Source organism: Coturnix japonica, chromosome 1, assembly GCF_054131305.1.
Source record: "Coturnix japonica strain WE chromosome 1, WE-NBRP24, whole genome shotgun sequence".
NCBI classification, from domain to species: Eukaryota; Metazoa; Chordata; class Aves; order Galliformes; family Phasianidae; genus Coturnix; species Coturnix japonica.
Genome location: NC_140663.1, coordinates 54,531,364 through 54,552,214, shown reverse-complemented (window position 1 = coordinate 54,552,214; position 20,851 = coordinate 54,531,364). Strand labels below are relative to the sequence as shown.

The window sequence follows — 20,851 nt, the reverse complement described above, 5'->3', positions numbered from 1 at the left end:
AGGAAAAGATATGATCTCCAGTGTCATACACAGAGGTTGGGAAAAATCCCTGATCAGGTTCTTCCCTGGCACAATTTTCTTTGTGACTTTCAGAGTTATGATTAGCTCTGCTGCCTGTGAAGTTGGAATACAGGCTGTGTTCTGGCAGTTTACACACCACCAGCTCTCACTTATCTGTGGGTGGTTTATTCAGGTTATGGATTAACTGAGCAATCATTTAGCAACACCCTGCTCTCTGCTGCTTCCAGCCCAACTTGGTATTGGGGCTGTACAGACTTAGCTCGGAGCTAATTTCGGAATCTCACAGTGTGTCATCTGCTGTGTTGCTGAGCTTTCTTTTCTCCTTTATACCTTTGATGCCTGTTCTCAATGCCTGGGCACAATAACCGCCAGCTACAGCAAAATATCAGTTAAGGCAATTACCTTGAAAAAAATAAACTGAGCATATTGTCAAATAGTTCTGTTTTCTTTATACACTGATTACTTTGTGGGAAGCTTATCTAGGTCAGAAAATCCCTGCAGTTTCTGTCTTTTCATAGAATCACTGAGGTTGTAGAAGACCTTCAAGTTCATCCAGTCCAACTGTTTGCCTACCACCAATACTGCCCACTAAACTAAGTCTCATGTTCAGTTACTTTTGGTGCCTCAGTGACTTCACAGGAAGAGGAGACGGCCAGCAATATTCACCTGTAAACCCAAAGCCTCCCAAGGCCAAACCCAACAGCTTCTCCCACCAGTGTGCCATGCCAGCATAGTCATTGGTTTTGAAACACCAGCAGGAGCTGTACTGGATCACCCTCTCTATGGTTTTACAGAAACCGGAGTGAGGGCTGCAGACCTCTGCCTCCTGCTCTCCTGAGGCAAGGAGATCTACATATCAAAAGCAGTAGGTTAGAACCTACTTTCCTCATGCAAGCACATTGTCAGAGAAGTAGTATTGCCATCTGTTCTAAACACTCAGCTGCTGTGGGTGTGGGAGAGTGGATATGGGACTCATGCATGAAGACTTGGGGCCACAGCACTAATGGAATATGTAACTGATTTTTGTGGTGGAGTCAAAAGATGCACTCGGAAACCCTATGAACAAAGCAAGGTCTGCTCACTCAATGAGGTAGAATTCAGGTGCCCACAATCCCGGAGCTCTCCAGCATGATCTGCTACTTTCCCAGACTAACTCACGCTATCATTCTGAATGTTTACTTCACAGTTAAAAAAGCCCATTTACTGATGGGGTAAAGAGGTACACTTCTCTCCAAAGGAACCAGTTTGGTCAGTCAGCCTGGGTGTTGACAAGAGATGGAAGGAAATCGTTAGAAGAAACTATGTATGAGGTATGATAATTAGCCACGAGGTTGGCACCAAACAGTAGAGGTTTTTGTGGAGTTGGAGAATGCAGAGAAATAATTCTACCTTACTAAACAGGAAGAAGGCATCCAGCTCTGCTTTCCTGCCTGGGAAGTAGGTCAAGAGGAAGTGCACTTTCAATTCATATTCATCTCATAATTATTTCACGTACTGAAGAACAGCATTTCTGTCAAGGGGAAAAATGCTTCTGTGGCCAGTCTTATGGAAGAACTCAAAGCAACAGCGTGCATATTTGACGCTTTCAGCCTCAGCGCCCATCAGCATTGCTTTCCACATGAGCTCTCATTGCACTTCTGCTGCTAGTCCTGACCTTGCCTGTCTTCAGATGTACTCCACATAGCACCAGCAGTGTGAGAGTACACCATCTCACACTTGCCAATAGAACTTAAAATGTGATATGGTCTTGCTCCTGTTACTAAAGCTGGTTGTCATTTTTCACTGTCACTATTAGAGGAGCAAGGGTCTTGACAGAATCACTTGTGTTGGGATATGCATATTAAATGGGAGACTTAAAAAAAATGGTCTTTTGTTTCATAAACATTCTCATAGGCATTCTCTTTTTCCTACTTTAAAAAAATATTTACTCTTTTTTTTTTTTTTTCATATGCAAGAGAGTAATGTGAGCTAGAATGGCCTTTGGAGACCATGTGGTCCAAACCTCAGAGCGAGGCCAACAGTAGCACCTGGCTTTTTGGGGTCTTATTGCTGAATTATTAAATGGATGGACCATCCAAAACCTCTCTGAGCAACGTGTTGCAGTGTGTGACCCCTATAATAGTGATCACTTTTCCTTAGAAGTTTTAAAGCTATGTTTTAGAGATGGATGTTGAAGGTTAAGGATAAATTTATATTAGACTCGGTAGAGAACAAGTTTGTGGTTACCTACAGTACCCATTATTTTGGTATTTTTTTCAAAATAGATCCTTTCCCTTGGATGGTGTTGAGGGTGTTGAACCAACCTGTATCTGATGTAAATTTTCCCATGATTTGAAAGAGTATGTAAAGCAGAGATGAAAAAGGAATAATAAAACCGAGCAGCAGCACCTCACAGAGAATGATGACAAGATGGTTCTAATTTAGCATTCAACTATAGAAAAACATAAACATTAAGCTAAGTCTGGGCACTTCAATTTGACAAATCTGTTAGATGTTGGAAAAAAAACAAAAACAAAAAACAAACAAAAAAAAACCCCACAAATTATGGAGAATGTGAAATAAACATAGCATTAAGAAGCATGTTGCTTTCAAGTTCCAATGTATAATCTCCACATATGCTCCTTATAAATGTTTCTTAAAAATGAAAAACGAAGTGACCTAATTTTCTTAGAAGAATTGCCAGTAGCATAGAAAATGAGTGCATTGCCACATCAAATTGTATAAGTTCCAGATCTTTTTCTATAGTATAATATTTAGTAGCTAGCTCTATTCTCTGTCCTCAGTTAAACCATTTTTCTGACAAAATTTCCTTGGTTTCATCATAACTGTGGGAAAAGTTTCACTGTTATTTCAACATTATGCTCTCAAGATAACTAAGCTGACTGCAGTGAAAGTTGGGTCTAGTTGTTTAAGTTACTAGTCTCCTTGGCTGGCCTAAACTCAACTGAGTATTTACTGAATCTTTCTTATCTGAGGTTATAAACGTAAAACTGAGCTAATACAAAGAGGCTGCTATGGTGGAAAAAAAAAACCCACTTCTTATTCCTGCAATGGGATTACTTCCCCTGTACATTCCATATAAAATATAAAAGTCACTCCATTGCAGCAGTTACATTGTCTGAAGTAACTGCAAGCATGTCTGGATTTAATCAGTATTTTCTTTAAATGGTCATCTTCCTTCTGACATATCTCTGATCTTTACATACACCAAAGTCGTAATTTGCCCTCCAAATATTCTTAAGTATTTCTTGTTGATGCCATTCATACTTGTTCCTGTTTTATTCATAAATAGCAGTGCTAAAATCAAGTGTGAAGCTACAATGTTATAGCAAGCTTTGTATAGCATTTATTAGACTATGTTCCCATTTTCCCCTGCTTTCCTCCAGCTATTGCACTAGATATAAATTAATAACAAAGCTATGTAGGAACCGCGTACTTATGTGTATATACACATGTGTATGTATACATAGAGTTAGATACTCCTATTGTTCTGTTTTATCATACTTATCCACTAACAAAGCATATGAAGAATTAGCTGGGTGAAGCTGGACAGCTTTATATTCATAACACATCTCACCTGAAACAATTTTCAGCTATAAACAAGACCCTAATCTCATAATCATCAGCCTTTTCAGTCCTGGTAGACTTCTACTATATCATCAGGAATGTTTGCATCTTGCTTCCCCATGCTTCTCAAACAGTGGTACTTAACAGGAAGGAAAAGCATCAACTAGTCAAAATCATTTACCTGTTCTTAGTTTGCTGGAAATGCTACACATTGTTTTCTTCACTAATAGACTAAAAAACAACAACAACAAAACCTTGTAAAACATCTGTCAAAGAAATGTTTCATAGCTTAGCATTTTCCCTCTGGACTTGTCAATCCAGCACAGTTCACTAAGAGCACAATCTAATTATCTTTACTATTAATAACGTGCAAGCTTCTGAAAGGTTTAATATGGTTAAGTACCCAGTATTTTAGTGCGTCTTTGAACTTCTGGTGTTTGTAATCTAATTTTCCCTGTAGTTTTTCATTTCTCCAGTAATGATACCTAACAGATTCCCAGTAATTTCAAGCAGAGTGGAGTCGGTTAATTCCTAGAAAATAGGGTCCCATGACAAGCCTAGCAACTCCTGCTAGTAGCTAAATACTTATACTAAATCAGAACAATAATGGAATCCCGGCCCCAGCACATTACGAATGTTTTGAGTGTCTCTAAATGATTTATTTTCCAAAGTATCAATGAAAAGGCTGAATGAAAGTGTTTGGGAAAAGAAATTTGGACAGATCTAAGCAGGGAAATAGGAATGAAAACTGGAAATTTTTCTAGAAAACTTTAATTGATGACTTATTCCCAATTATGAAACTGTGGTTAAAGGCTGCTTTGGTTAGAGGCATTTCCTCACTAAGTGAGGAAGCAAAGGCAGCTATTAAAGCTATCAAATAAACATGGGTAAGGAGAAGAAAGAGGAAGGAGGCAGCAATTACATAAATTGGAGACTGTGGAAATATATGGAGGAGACCTGAGCAGGAGCAAAAGAAGCCCCTATCTCACAGCCTAAGGGCGGTAAGGCATTTTAAAGGATAACAGGAATATAATGATTCCTGAAAATAGCATAGCCTGCTTGCTTGCAGATTGGGAAAGTCTTAATGATGCAGGAAAGGCAGAAATATTCAGTAGTTCTCCTCTGCATTTAGAAGGAAACCAGCTGATGTAATCATGCCTCATGGGAATAGAGAAGTACCTTCCAGCTCTCCCAGGCTGCTAAGAAAGATGTTAAGAAGTAATCATGAAGAACTGAAATAAAAACCAACCAGCATGCATACATTGCACCGGTTAAGCAAAAGAGAAGTATGTGAGAAGAGTAGTCTTCTCTTGCTAGCTTGTAGCAAGCCTTTATTCAGTACGGAAAACACCAGATATTAAGAAGTGCTAATTCAAAAGCAAGGTAAGATAACCAAAGAGAGACCAAAGCTGGCTCAAATAGATGTTATAATAGAACGAAATGTGTGAGAGGTAGCCAGATACTGAAGGCATGTGGGCTATGAAGCTATCTATCTACTATGGCTAAGGGAGTGGGTAAAGGATAATATTTTTTAACAAAAATGTGTCTATTTCTATTTGTAGGGATAGAAAAGGCAAAAGATCGTGTAACTTTCTGTGTCACGAGGAGAAACTAGTTTCAGTTGATCCAATAAGGGTATCTTGATTCTAATCAACACACGTGCCAGGTAGATTTGTTAGGGAAATTAGTATTGATTTGACTTCAAATGGTAGATAAAAGTAATCATAATCAGTTTCTTATCTGGTCTTCTTATTACTGGCTAAGTACAATACAAGAGAAATACAATTTATGATGATTAAGAACTATACAACTGAGAGGCAGTGATTCTGCACTGGATTTGAGGATCCAATGGAAATAGAGCGGAATACAAGCTTGATGTAGGACATGGCAGTTCTGTAGTGATGACAGGAGCAAGGCCGTGTTCACAAGATTCATTAGTTTAGTTCTGGAATAACTTGAGAATCAAGCCTTCTTGTTTTTTAGCTGAGAAATCCAGAAAATCTGGAGAGCACAGAGGAAAAGAGCCATACAAATTATGAAAATACTAAAAAATGTCTTCCAATGGGAAACTCAGCAAGATCTGATCCCTCTTCATTTTTAAGGAGCCAGTCTCCTTAAAGGAAGCCTTAATTCAGTTTTAATAAGTAGCAGAGTCTACCCTAAAGCAACTTTGCATTGTTTCTGGAGAATGCATATTTAAATCCTACAGCAGGAAGCAGCATCTACATAAGTTTAAATTAGAAATGAAGACTGTGAGGTAATTTGCCATGAGAGGGGGTAAATACTCCACCTCTTGAAACCTTCATATCAAGATGTGATACCTTATATGCTCTACTCACAGACCAGTTACTCTAATTCTGTGCAGAAAAAGCAAAATGATACAGCATCAGCCTTACACAGGAGGTGACACTGAATAATTTAATGATCCCTAAGGACTCATGTCTGTTACTCTTCTTGAACTTCTGAAATGTATTATTGTACTGTGGCAAACTGCAGTCAGCTTTTGTGCTAATATAGCAGCTATTCTATCCATCCATTACAGTGGGGTATAGTTAGATTACTTTGTTAAATTAAATGGTTTACTGTATAATAAACTGTCTTCAAACAACTATGTGGGATCTGGATATTGATATTTTTAAGATGCATGAGTTTAAGGGATTCCAGAACCAGGAAGGAACTTGCAACATGATGATGGTAATGTACATTCTTGTTAGTACTGGATTAGTTAAAAGAGAAGAGGAAGGCATATGTTCCCTGAAGTGACTTTTCCTTTGCTTTTGCCTAGCTTCCTGTCAAAGAACAGCACACACTCTAGAACATCTCCAGCATGTTTGTATCTTTCATTATCTTCCTCTCTGAATAATCTAGCATGACTTGAAAAGAAAATAAACTACAAAGTTAAATAGGCAGTGAAGGCAGAATATCATTCAGATTTGGTCATGTTTTGGCATCAAAAGATCTTACTAAATTAATTTGCCTAACTTCTATGAAATCCCAAAGATATAGATGGGGGGTCAGCAGGATTATGTATGGCTTAATGTCCCTTGAGAAAGGCTTTGATGGTGTACTAATGCTACTATATGTGTATGACAGGTTAGCTGGGTTTTAAACGATAGGACAAGACATAAGAGCCTTAGATTGTGCCAGGGGAAGTTATGTTGAATATCAAGAAAAAAGTTTTCTCAGAAAGAGTGGTGATACATTGGCATGGGCTGCTCAGAGAGGAAGAGTTGCTGCCCCCAGAAGCATTCAAGAATCTGGTAGGTGTGGCATTGAGGGACATGGCTATTGGGCATGGTGGGGTAGGATGATGGTTGGACCAGGTGATCTTAGAGTTCTTTCCCAACCTTAATGATTCTTTGATTCTATGAACCCCCTGAAGAATCTTCCTGTTTTGTCTTCCCTGTAATGGTTTCTTTGGCACCATGGGACTGTAGAACAGCACCCAAAGGTGTTAGACCCAGCTCTCAGGCTCAGCATTGTGTGACCTTCCTTTCAGCTGTATGAATGATCAGAAGCACCAGAGTGCTACATGTGTGGCTCCATGAGCGTAATAACTTTTTGACAATTTAAAGACAGAGATGAGTTATGTAGATCTGAGTAATTACTTTAGAACTCATGGCATACCACTGCATATGGTGGGACATCTTTGTTTGAAGCACAAACTCTGGCATATAAAATCCATCTGACTGCTGTGCTGCAGCTCATCCTGGCATGCCAAACTGTAGATGATAAACACCTACGGAGACATCTGAATATTTGGAAGTTACACAAAAATTCAGCAGTGAGAGACACAGTTACTATCTGACCAGAACATTTATCTGCTTCACTCTTTCACACCAAAGCTGTCTGAAGCAGTGCTTATATCAGTTAACCTTTTGAGAACAGACTAGAAAGAGGCTGATTCTCTGTACATGCTGGAACTGTATGAGCACTAGCTGGTTTTGGCTTGTAAATTTCTAACTCTTTCTGGGTTTTGCCTGTAACAGCCTCAATTACCTGTTCTAACAACTATAATTGACTTTCCTGCAGTGTAGTTAAGATTATTGTATTTGGCTGGAGAAAATTTGTATCTCAACCAATAGTTTTATATAATCAATAAATACATGGCAGGTAACTGACTGCTTTCTGCTCGTCCTCTCTGTTTCCAAGGTCAGGAAGATGAAACCTACTGAATGCAGAAAATCTCAGTTCCCCATGCCACGCTCAAAACCTGAAGTCTCCTGTTTTATTAACGAGTGTATTACAGGTATAAAATGTTTGTTCAAGATATCTTGCTGCAGAGTTTGGAATTTGCTCTGTATTTACTAAGACCACACACTCAGTAGGTTTTACAGCACTGGGATTACTAAATCCAGTGAGTACAGATAACCATTGTGATGGCCAAAGCTGGCACTGAAATATTAACTCAAGAACATTCAAAGCTGAGTGTGCAGGTCCCTGTAGCCTGAGCCAAAGAGCCAAGTTTTTCAGCATAAAGCTGTAACTGATCCAGAGCCTGTGTGGCTCAGGCCCAGAGAAGAGTGCGTAATATGCACTGATTACTTGGTTACATTCAGTTTATTTTGTTCTGATCTGGAATGGTGGCAAAGCATTTCAAAACTGCCTGGGAAAGAAAAGTCTGAGGAGGTGGGGGACCCTACGATCTTTAAAACTGAGATATCTATACTCTGTTGAGAGAATGTTCTAACTAATCTCGACAGTATTTTGTAACATAAAATACCAGGACGCTCAAATCCCAAAGAAACAGCCGTTTCAAAGTGAAAAGATGAAATGCTTCATTTTGAAACATTTCGGTGGAAAGCACATATACACTTTAGCTGAATCAACACAGCTTTGAAAATACTGACTAGAGCTGCCTTTTTGCTCTAATAGAAAGTGATCCTGTACCAAGATTTTCTTTTTAATGTAAAACTTCTGGCCAAGATGTTATATTGCTCCAAGTAAACATTAATGAAGCTTGTTCAGTATTTCATCATCAGTTCTATCAGAATACTGAGCTGCTTGGGGAGAAGAAACAAGAAACAAGAAGAAACAAACAAAAAACCAACCAACCAAAGCAAAATACAAACCAAACCAACCAAAATAAGAAAAAAAAAAAAAAAAAAAAAGAAAAAACCACCCCAAACCACCAAAGCCTTTCCTGTGAAATATGTGTATTTCACACTTGAGTCATGCTGGCAATAGGAACACCAGCACATACTTGGAAAGAGGGACAGTTTTTGTTTCTAGAGTATTGTTCATTCCAAAACAGTCTATAATATTGTTCCAGGGTAAATTTCCAAACCCTTAGAGAGGAAGAAGTAACTGCCCAGTATGACTTGCCTTGTAATGAACCCAGATTGTGTATGTGTAGAGCCCCACTTGATAATGTTTAGTGATTTACAGATCATAAACAAAAAAGAAAATGGAGAGTCATTGTTTGAATAGCAGCCCAAGGGAATATTCATTAAGTTTAGTTCACTACTCAACAATGTGGTTCAGAAAACATAGTTCAGCAGTTGGAAACACATTGGAAATTGTTTACGTTTTTTCTGACTTTTCATCTTGGCAAATGTATCCATAGGAAAAACAAAAAGCAACCTACTAGCCAGATGCATACAGCATTGAATGCATGCCACTGCTGAATAGTACCATATATAGTTGATGCTGATTCCAAAAGAAATCTCGATCGGTGCTCAGTTATCATGTTTTATTCTGGCAAAAACTCAAGTGATTAATGTCTTACAGTATGTGGTCAAATGATGTCAGCCTCTGTAGGCCATGCAGGCCCACACAATGAAGAATTAAGGACTTGCTATCAAAAAATACCTCGTTCCTGTGAACACTCAGGTCACTGGAATGTTAGCAGAGTCATTGCAGTGGGTTGGGGATTTTTCTTCCAGGGTAAGAGATGGCTACTACTGCTACAAGACAGATCATAAATGCTCTTTCGCTTTGACAACTGTACTTATTCCCCTGGAGTGCATCTAGAAATGGAGAGGAAACCAGAGAAAGCACTTCTTCCATCAGCTATATATTTGACAGCTAAATGAACAAGGAGCCCTGGACTACCTGGTGTTCCTGGAAAGGCTGCAAGCCTGTGCTCTCTGGAGCAGAGTGAGAAAGCACTGCACTGTGGAAATGAAATCTCCATATGAAAGAAATGATTGCAGCTACCTGGAAAATGTACAGAAAGGACTTCTCTGACAATTTGTTTTCCTTTAGGAATCCAAGATCCCTTAGAAAGAAGAAATAAGGCCATAACAAAATCTCATAGTCGTGTCCAGTACAAATGGTTTTCATGCTGTTCACTTTCTTCCATTCCAAAGACAGCTAAATGGTTTCAGCCACTGCAGCATGGGGCTAAGCAAGCTCCATACCTTCTGCATCTCTTCATTGAAGTCAATAGGAGGAAGGTCATGTGGAACTTCATCTTCCTCACTTATCCACATCTGCCCCCAAGCCTGCCCTTAGTCCTGCCTTCCATGCTGTGCATGTGCTGCCTTCTGTCAGTGGCCCCAGGGTTATCACTCATCTCCTCTTACTCATATCCTTGTCCATGATGCTAAGTATTGTTGAAAACTGATTTGTTCCAGCCTGTGTTTGTAATCCTTTCTTGTAATTCTGCAGCTACGTAGTGCTTACCAAAGGCTGGTAGAAAAAAACAGGAGTGAACAAACTAAAAGACTGGAAAGAAACATCAAGGCTATTTATGCAAACAAATCAGAGTGGGCATCAATATTTTTTTATTCAAATCTGCTATCAAATCCAGGCTCAAAGGAATCAAGAGTGGTCATGTATGCAGCCAGGAGTTGGACTGGATGATCCTTATGGGTTCCTTCCAACTCAGAATGTTCTGATTCTGTGAAAATCAAAACTCTGTACTTGGTGCTGCTGATGATGTTAATCCTATCTGTCTTAAAAACTATGTGGTCAGAAGAAATGTTGCCTTACTCATGCTAATCTGAGCTCCCATTCCATGATCCCAGCCACTCAGAAGCACTATCAGAGTATCGGAGAAATTCAAGTTAAAACTTCACAAGCAGTGAACCTGCTTTGTACCACAGGAGGGGAGTCCCCCTTTTGCAGAGTGGTGGCAGGCTTTGAAGAGTTCCAGACATCCTCTAGGTTATAGGTTGAGGTATTAAATGTAAATCTCGCCTTTCTTTCCAGCCTCTGTGGGTTTGGCTGAATCTGCTTTGTCCTTGCTATTTCACACATCAGATAGTTAGAAGTGCTTCTCACACTGAGAGAAGTTTTAAATCAGCAATTTAAGAACATAAAAGAAGAAAGGCTAATACCCATGTTGTTCTTAATTAGCAAGCCACAGGTATTGTGTATAACCAAATAAGAGCCTGGAGTGTGAATTTTGCAGGAGTTACAAAGTGATGATTAATCCTTAAATGAGAATTGCTCTCCTTGTCAGCAGAGGAAAGAGCTTTGCTAAATTAAGTTTGCTGAATCCTACCGGCCAGGGAAGACAAAAGCTGTTGTGTTATTAATGCATCAAAATTAATTATGTGAGTATAACTGGTTATCTTTGGCATGGGTTCAGGGCTCGAGGGACCAGTCATGGTGCTGCCCTGTTTGTTACCATCACTGGCAATTATGAAAGAACTGCAGATCTGGACTTGCATAACTCAAAAGCAGTTTGAGTAAATTTCCAGGTTAAAAGCAACAGAAATACTCCTTTCTCAAAAGCTGTAATTTAGGACCCAGAATGAATACGACCTATTTGCATGGAATAAAACAATTAAAAAATAGGGTTTAAAGAGATGTGATGAATGTTGTATAGATTAATGGGATTTCACAAAACACTCTAGAAATCTCACCTGATGTGCACTTAGTCTGGTACAAGGTGGTGAAAGCTGACATGGTACCAGTATCTAAAGAGAGGCTGCAAGGAAGAAGGGGATAGACTCTTTAGCAAGGTCTGTTGTGATAGAACAAGGGGAAATGGTTTCAGACTAAAAGAAGGAAGATTTAGATTGGATGCAAGGAAGAAGTTTTTTATGATAAGAGTGGTGAGGCACTGGAGCAGGTTGCCCAGAGAGGTGATGGATGCCCCATCCCTGGAGACACTCAAGGTCAGGCTGGACGGGGCTCTGAGCAACCTGATCTACCTGTGGGTGTCCCTGTTCACTGCAGGGGGTTGGACCAGATGGCCCTTAGGGGTCCCTTCCAACTCAAATTATTCTTTGATTCTATGAACTGTGGCTTTGTCAAGCTCTGCAGTTAGCTTAGAAATTGTGAATGCTTCTAATTTGCTCAGGGTAGATAGTATCTCACGTACAGAGACATCTTTTCCACTTCCCAGGAGTGAAAAGTGCCCCTGTCAATAATCCCACAGACGTACAGCTGCAGAAACTTCATTACAAAATGGTGAGCAACAACAGCCATCCCTGGTCCATGAGAATATCACCCAAATACTCAGTGAGGTTTTGTGTCTCCTGACCGGAAAGAAACTATTTCAGAGTTGTCTGCAAACCTAAAAGCAGTCCAGAAGTTGAAGTACATTTAAACAGCGTGCCAAGCAGTGTGCTCTCTGTGTGTGTCAGATGTAAGCAAGCTGTGATTTATGTGTGCAAATGCTTTTGTGCAGGCATGCATGCTAGCTTAGCCACAATTTTACTGTGAGGTTTTTTGAAAACTTGAATTCTGAGTTGCACTTGAAACATTGTTTGTTCTTTGGTATCGGAACAGGCTCTGCTTCTGAAAGGATACAGAGTGGAACGGAGGAGATACAAGTTTGAGCTCAGTAAGGAATGGAGGTGAGAGCTGGTGAGTTATTTGCTGCATTTCAAGGGCAGATGGCTGCATGAGAAATTCCACACCATTCTTTTAACACCTCAAATATATATATATATAAATCTTTCAAATCTCTGACCATAACTCCGGGGCTTTTCCAAAGCAAAACCTGGGGATGAGAGAAGTTTCCTTTGTCAGAACTGAGCTTCCAAATACAGCTGCTGCAATCAATTGTTAAACTTTAAACCTATGTCCAATGATAGCAGTTAGACACACACATCTTCTGTCACCTCTGAGCAGCAGCAGAGTGCTGAAAGGAGCATGCAAATACTCCAGGAGGGTGGCACTGAAGCTTATTTAAGGATTCTGACAAGGTGCCCTTCAGGACCAGGGCAAAAAAACTAGACAGAGAAAATGGACTGAATTCTGAAGTGAAGCATAGTGGTTGGTGTGCTTCTGTCTGCTTTTGCTTACTGATAGACACTGCTCCAAGCCACAGGCAAGACATGTGGGTATATCTGATAGTGAGTAAAGCATTACACAGCTCCCAGCAGTGAGCCATCGCAGCATGATCAACCTATAAAAGCTATTCCAGCCATGTGTCATCAGTTCTCATTGCCCCTCCTCATTCTTTAGTGGTATTGCAGAGTAAAGCTCGAGGAGTCCATTTGTAGCTGAATGCAACTTCTGAATTACACCAATTATTCTGCTAACCCCCCTTCTGATTTGAATAAATTCTCTCAGAAAGTAGCTGGAGTCATCTAAATAAAGGAAGCAAAACTACCATGAAGAAAGCATCTTCTGCAAGATGCTGGGGGTTATACCTTGTAGCTATGCTGATCTAAGAGTTCAAAGCAAACCGAACCTGCTATGAGTCTTGTGCTCTCTTCACTCTATCTTTCATAAGACCCTGTTCTGAGCCAATTCAGCTCATTAAGCCAAGCTATTTAACAAAATTAAGCAAAAAATAAATTACTTCCTGCAGCTTTAGTGTTCCGAATTGTTTGAGAGGGGTCTGTCCAGTGCCAGAAAAAAGGGAAGGTGGGATGTGCCTGTGGGAGCAGGAGGTCAGGAGGGAGAAAGGGAGCTGTAGGCTGAAGAGTGGGACCTCCCCTTTTGGGGAGTAGCAGGCTATGAGATCATCCTGATAACTAATCGTTCTGCTTGTTAGTCATTGCCTTGGACTGGGGGTGTTACGACAAAACCTTTGTTGCTTTTGTAGTTAACCTTATGATGTAGAGGAAGCAAGTCTTGTTTCAGGTAATTTCCTTCATGTGTACAGCGACCACAAATTCCATGTCTCTGTATGTTAGGGGTCACAGCCAGTGACTTCTCAACAGTATTTGCTGTCCAATGAGAGCACTGGGCTGGGAAGTTAAAGCAATGTATACTGTCCAAATGACAACAAAAAGCAAATAATCCTCATAGGAAATATGCACTGAGAGACTCTGAGGAAGGGGAAAACTTATCTCAAAATATGTTCTCCTCTTATGGTAATTTAGGTAAGATCAGTGCAGCAATATTTGAACGTATATTTGTGCTAAAAGCCATAAGCAATCAAATTTAGCACTAAAAGATGTCAGTGATGCTATTTTATCTTCTGTACTGCTTATGTCATGATACTTTTTCCTTGTCAAATAAACCTCTTTGACTGGCAGAAACTGTTTCCACTGGGAGTTTTGCTGACTGAAGTCCAGCAACACCTTCATATGAAATACAGTCTGAGACTGACCAGTAGCCCAGCATGAAGCAGCATCTTGTATTTTGTGAAAGGCAGCTGCACTGTGGAATGGTTTCCCAGAACAGAGCCCAATGCTGCAAAGTGTGGGTTTGAGTCCCAAACTTCTAGCACTTTGCAAATCATAGAATCACTGAATGGTTTGGGTTGGATAGGACCTTTAAGATCATTCAGTTCCAACCCCCTGCTGTATGCAGGAACATGTCCCACTAGACCAGGTTGCTCAAAGCCCCATCCAGCCTGGCCTTAAATGCCTCTAAGCAGGGAGTATGACATATACCAATCTTTTATTTCTAGTCCTTAATATTTCATGTACATGTGGTGGCTATAGTTATATCTTAAAGTCCCAGAGTTGTCCCAGAAAACATGCAAAAAGCTGCCAAGCAGGAATTGCGATCACAATATATAGAATTTCACATTAGAGTCAAATAGGCATGCAAGAATTCACCTAGCACTTTGTGTATTTGCACAACGTAACTTTTGGTTACCTGGTTTGTGTACAAGTGCTCAGATGGTGTATGAGGAATGTCAGCAGTTGATTTAGTGAGAACATTAAAAAATAGGTTACTGTGTCTTTGCAAGTTCTCTACTATGAATGCTCTGCACTTGCCTATACACGTTAACTCTTTTCTTTCTCTACTCTCTAACACTGTACATGACAGCCCACCTTCTAAAACCATGAACCTGTGAAAATATCCACAGAGCATTAATTTCACTCACCCCTCCGGAAGGAGCTCATCTGCCATTCACAGAAGCCTACAAAAGACCCTCAGATAAAATACTTCGTCTGCAGTAAAATATTATGATAGTTGTTGTTAGCCTTGTGCTTTCAGAGGGTTTGACTGGAACCTGATGTCCTGCCAAAAGTAACACCCTGAGAATCTTTCAGCAACTGTTCCTGGGTGTTCTGTATATTATTGCTGTTTTCTCATACACTGTCCCTGGGAATTTCATTCTCAGATTAGAGAAACGTCAGTTTTCTTCCTTCTGTGGAGGGGGGAAGGAAAAAAGAGAGGAGAGAGAAAAACAAAAGCAAAGCACAGTTGAGGTTTTATACTAAAATATTAGGCCAGTATTTTTTTCTAGTACCTATTATTCAGACTGTGCTTTTATTTTTCTTCTTGAATTCACTGCAAAAAAAAAAAAAAAAAGGTTAGAATCTTAAATAAGATTGGCATGAAAGATCTTGTAGGGTTACACAAACATTTTGCAGAGCTATGGATGGCCACTTGAAGGAAAAAATGGAGGCAAATTGGACCCAGACATTCAGTCAGCAACTTTCAACCCTGCAGAGACAAAGAACCTTGAGGAGCTAACTTTATAATGAGGAGCTGAAGTATAACACAGCAGAAATTAAAGAGAGGCCCAAATCCCCTTAGTGACAATTGTGTTTTTCACGGATCTCCTGGGTTGCTTTGAGAGACTTCTGGAAAGGGGTGCAGCAAATGAGGGCTTCCTAGGAGACCATATCAGAGAAGTAAAAGACTCTGGGCCAGAATAGGAATGGGAGAAGACTGAAGCAGAATAACAACTGAATGCCCAAATTCTGCAAATATAGTTATCTGAAAAGCACTCACAATCAGCCACCAAAAGTACTTGAAAGTTTCTGAAGTGAGAAGCGAACTTTTGAAGCAACTGGTTTCTTATGGTTCCTTTATTAATTGCTTCTGGTGTTTATCCTGTAGTTTCTCCCTTCAAGATGGCTGAGGGACAAAATAAGTGGGAACCACAAATGCAGAACGAATGCCCTTGATTTCAATTAGGTTCACTCAGCCTTCATTTTGTGCTGCAGTTGGATTCTTATACGAAGGCAGCCAAAAAGCTGTGCCCAAATAAACTTCTGTATGTCAGAATGGAAGACTTAAGGAGAATAAGGCTGGGGAGAAGTAAGAATAAAACCCAAACTGGGCCATTTGTTATGGACTAGAATGGATGCTTGTATTTGAGAGCTCCACAGTTGTTGTGATTGTCTTTACTTGATATGGGCTCAGAGTGCAGCTCATAACTGGCTCCCAGTTATAGTTGTGTGCTAAAACATTTACATGCATCTAGCACAAGGTAATGAAAGCATATTGTCACTATAGTTCATTTGCATTTGATTCAAATCTTCCTTTCTTGGTTCCTGCCTCCCTCAGCAGAGCTCCACGTCATTGGATAAGAAGGGTTTTACTGATGTCACAGTGTGCGGTACCTCTGTGAAAGTGTTTTGTGGTGCCTTTCTCTGTGCTTGCTACAGTCTGTTCCTCTGCAAAACTGAAATGGATGCCACTGTGCCTCTTACTGCTTATTCACAGCTACTTATGTCTTGTCTGGGCAACCTGATACGATACCCTCTTTCATGCTGATGCTGAGATAATCAAAGATGGTTGAAATAAACATCTTTCCATATATTACTACGATTATCACGATCAGGGACTCTTAATCTACGTTTACCTGACAGGAAGGCAAATATTTAGAGTGAAATCATTACAGTTCTTCTTCTCAGTTCTCGCCCTTGGCACCAAACATTCCTGTTTTTACTGGCCATTTTGCAGAGGTTTTACCTGGTAAGCTACCTTCTGAAGAAAGACTGCCTCAGAGAATACCTTGTCAGTCTTCACCCTTGAAGGCTTCCACTCAGCTGCACCTATTATATTTGAATGTAGTTATGAAGCCTTTCCTCTCTTTCCCAGCCCTTCCTACCTTAATTTCACATATCCTCCTAATACCTTAGCTCCTGCAGCAGTTAAGCACAGAATGTGAATTTCCCTCTCCTCACAGGTAGCAACACGTTAGCGTTGACTGTGTATGTAGTACGGGTGCCTTGGGCAAAAAGCAGACCAAATGCTGCTTGGTAACAGATGCAATATTCCCACAGTTTTGGGCCCACAGGATATTATCTATACTGCAACCAAGAGGAGTCACGAAGGCCCATCTGCCCTTCACAACACACTGGGAGGAAAAGCAGACCTTCAAAGGACATGGATCTTCCCATGCAAAGATTGTGATCACTAAATCAATCCTCCTCTTAGTCTCTGTATTTCACTAATCCTAAGACAAGCTTCCCACAAGTGCTGTTGCTCTTGTTTGTGCTGAATCTGCCTTACAACTACACTCACTGGATGGATGATAACAAATGAAGAAGCACCTCATTGTGTGCAGGGCACTGATACAGCATGTCCATGGAAAGGACACAAATAGCAAGAACAGTTACTCAGCTAGTTGCCTTCGCCTTATTTCTCAGAGCAGGTAAGGAGAATGGGGCTAGAGGCATTGTCTACTGATGGAAGGATAGCAGAATGCCATTGGGAACAGTATTGTCTCAGGTTGCACCAGCCAGACCTGCAGCCACTTATATCCACAACCTGTTTCACAAAGGAATTTATGAAGTCCATGGACATATATGGCTAGTTGTACAGGGATCATGGTAAAGCTGAAAAGGCGTATCAATGTCATTTGCACTTGCATTACTCTCTCGGGGTTTAGGATGGCCGAACTTTGCTTTTTGTATGTCATTTGATTAATTATAAAATAGAAATAAATATAGAGAGATAGATAGAAATAGAAAGGGAGAAGGCCCAAAAAGCTGTGTTAAGGACACCAAAAACAAGTTTTCATCAGATAGGAAAAAAACAGAGGAGAGCAAAGGAAGGAAAAAATTGTTTTGGGATCACAATAAAGAAGACTGTAATGTTATCATTTGCTGCCACAAAGGGATGGATATATTTTTTAAGCTATTCTTTGCTGTCAGTGGCTATGGAGACACCTTTCCCTGCATCTGGCCAAGCATCTGACTCAGTTGCTCCCACAGGAGAGATAATGTCCCTGTTTGTACATTGTGCAAGCGAGGCAACAGGAAGCCCTTTAACATGACCCACTGGGCTCAGCCCCTGCCCCACCCTGGCTGTAAACACCTGAGTTCATCACACACTGGCCCAGGTCCGAATCCTCAGCCCATTCCAGACCCAGGGATCCACAAGAGAACTGCCATCTTGCCATGACCAATGACCACCCTAAGCCCCAGATCAATAACTGAGGGTGATGCTTGGAGGCTTGTGGCTCAGTGTAGTGCAGAGGGGGCTGGAAATGAATCAGAGAACTTCTTAGCCAGGCATTTCTAACCAAATCTTACCTAATTAGTAGCTGCCAAGAACTGTTGCCATCTGCTATGGAGCTGCCTGAGCCCCGTCCTGAGTTAAAATCTCTGCATACTGATACAGATCTGCAGCATGCCTGCAATGCCGTCCACATCAGAGCAGCCATTAGTTATCTATTTTTCCCTCCATGGTCTCAGCGGAATAACTGAGTATTAGATAGGCTGAGATTAAACATTCCTCTTGCTATACTTAGTAGCTCAGGCTAGGATGAAGTGGGAAGCTCCATTTTCTCCGAATTCTGGGGACACAGACTTTGAGATCTCTCAGTTCTCTCTATCCCCACATTTTGTTCACTAGCATGCATAATCTGTCTTTTGTAGGCTCTGAGCTTTGGCTGAATTTTTACCTGTCTCCCCAGGAAGGAAATAGGCCTCTGAGTTCTTCATCAGTTTTCCTACTTTCTTCCCATGGTTATGCCAAGTTGTGCGCTTTGCAGGACCCTGGCCTTTCTTAAATCACAGGCATGAAAGAAGAAAAGTGATATCCTTGCACAACCAAAGCAACTCTACCCAAGACAAGCTCCAGCTTTTCCTGCTGTGTTGCCAAGCACCACACCCGGCTGGAGCTCTTTACTGGGCCAGCTCTCCTGGCTGCAGGGCAGGAGGAGGGGACCAGCCTCTCTAATCAAGGACAAGACTCACCTTATCCCCGATTCCCTGATTTTTTTCCCTCCTTCATGATTTGCTTCTTACACTGAGGTTGTTTTTTTAAGTTTTTCCTTTGTTCTTTCTTTCTTTCTTTCTTTCTTTCTTTCTTTCTTTCTTTCTTTCTTTCTTTCTTTCTTTCTTTCTTTCTTTCTTTCTTTCTTTCTTTCTTTCTCTTTCTCTCTCTCTCTCTTTTTCTTCCTTCCTTCCTTCCTTCCTTCCTTCCTTCCTTCCTTCCTTCCTTCCTTCCTTCCTTCCTTCCTTCCTTCCTTCCTTCCTTCCTTCCTTCCTTCCTTCCTTCCTTCCTTCCTTCCTTCCTTCCTTCCTTCCTTCCTTCCTTCCTTCCTTCCTTCCTTCCTTCCTTCCTTCCTTCCTTCCTTCCTTCCTTCCTTCCTTCCTTCCTTCCTTCCTTCCTTCCTTCCTTCCTTCCTTCCTTCCTTCCTTCCTTCCTTCCTTCCTTCCTTCCTTCCTTCCTTCCTTCCTTCCTTCCTTCCTTCCTTCCTTCCTTCCTTCCTTCCTTCCTTCCTTCCTTCCTTCCTTCCTTCCTCTCTTCCTCTAGGATCTGTATAGCTGTGCCTAGGTATGAGTAGTTTTCCCCCTTCAACTCTGTTGCACTCTTGTTTGAGGAGGATGGAAGAGGGGCTTTTATGGTGCTGATGGATTTTGCCCATCCCTCTCTGGATCTGAATAGGCCAGCATTATTTCACAAGTTCTAAATCCACTCACAATGGTTTTTAACGCTGAGCTGCTGAGCCAGCTGAACAGCAAACACCAGAGGGGAAACCACATTTCGTGAGCACTTCAGATTCCTTCAGACTCTACATGAGGCCATTAAGAGCAAAGTAAAAGCCCTTTGACACAACTCCCTTAGGCAACTTTTTCACAGCTCCATGCCAAAAAATGGGGACTGGCTAAGGATTTGGTCCCGGATCAGCTCCCAGGAATCTAGTACAGGGAGATGAAAATGGAGTTCAGATCTGTTTCTATTAAAAGAGAGGAAAGAAGCAGCACATTATATTTCCTTGTGGCATATTAAATCTTTGCTTGTTGTCTCTCTGATCACTGTGGATTGCCAGTCAAGGTATTGCCAAAGGCTAAAGATGAGGGAAAAAAAGGCACTTGTGTTGTGTAGGAGTGGTTTTGGTTGTATTTCTGTTTCTATCTTTTCTTTTTTCTTTACTACTAAGTTAGGAAGAACCTAGATTGTATATCTCATGATCTTCCCAAATCATCCCAGAATAACTAGACCCTCAGCTAAGATGACCAGCCAAGAAAAATCCAAGGATGGGAACAATTGTCCCATGGTAGTAATATGGACGAGGGCCTATGTAAAGGACCTACCATTTCTGTTTCTGTCCAGACTCAAGAAGACATGGGACTTAGTTTTTCCATGGAAGAAGACATAATTGCATGTTCCCTAAACAAGTTATTTCACAGTGTTGTGGGTTATCTTAGACACTCAGTGATGGAGGTTTCCTAGCCCATACGATCTTGATAGAGCGATTACCTTGAACAGCTGTGCTGACAGAGCAATAATAATTGGTGGTGGTGGTGAAGATTAATCTCCTGTCCTGTAGTTTCAGTCAGTTAAAAAATGTAGCCACAGCCTGAAGTCACAAAGGGACATGAAGAAACATTTAATCTTGAAACAGCTGATAAGGGGTTCAAACTTAAAGTAGAATAGTGATATCACGAACATGTGTGATCATCCTGAGTCATAATTTACGTTTAATTTAGCTTGCTTCACTTTTGCTTTGGTGTTTGCTTCCTACATCAACGTGGCTGAACATGACTAGCTCCACCAAAAAAGACATGCAAACACAGCTGTGTGCCTGGGCTTTTGAAAGCCCATCAACAAAGACCGTTTCCAACTGATGTTGAAGTTCCATACAGCAGGGTGGGAACTGTGTTTGGTCTGTTTTTGGCAGCTCCAATTAATGTTTTACTTTACGTTGTGTGAAGTAACAGGGTGGTCTGTGATGGCTAAATACAGCAACTTTTAACAATTCCTAAAA

At 40.8% G+C, this 20,851-nt stretch overlaps 1 protein-coding gene and 1 long non-coding RNA gene across 5 annotated transcripts in view; one reads left to right on the top strand and one right to left on the bottom strand.

Annotated features, from left to right (window-relative positions):
- Positions 1-20,851, bottom strand: part of NINJ2 (ninjurin 2) — a 41,548-nt gene that overhangs the window by 12,778 nt on the left and 7,919 nt on the right. Inside the window, exon 2 of one of the 4 annotated variants that reach the window (XM_085521184.1) lies at positions 11,403-11,467. The exons of 2 other annotated variants lie outside the window; for them this stretch is intronic. Coding sequence is in view for 1 of the 2 variants with exons in the window: in XM_015865634.3 (XP_015721120.2) it covers positions 9,951-10,022 (72 nt within the window). In the remaining variant the exon portion in view is untranslated. Of the gene's footprint in view, positions 1-9,950; positions 10,038-11,402; positions 11,468-20,851 lie in introns of those variants that run through there. One more of the 4 variants, XM_015865634.3, reaches the window with a different exon arrangement.
- LOC146762423 (uncharacterized) overlaps positions 12,250-20,851 on the top strand; it is a 37,675-nt gene continuing 29,073 nt past the window's right edge. The window contains exon 1 of the long non-coding RNA XR_014936232.1: positions 12,250-12,351. This is a non-coding gene — a long non-coding RNA (uncharacterized LOC146762423). The remainder of the gene's footprint in view (positions 12,352-20,851) is intronic.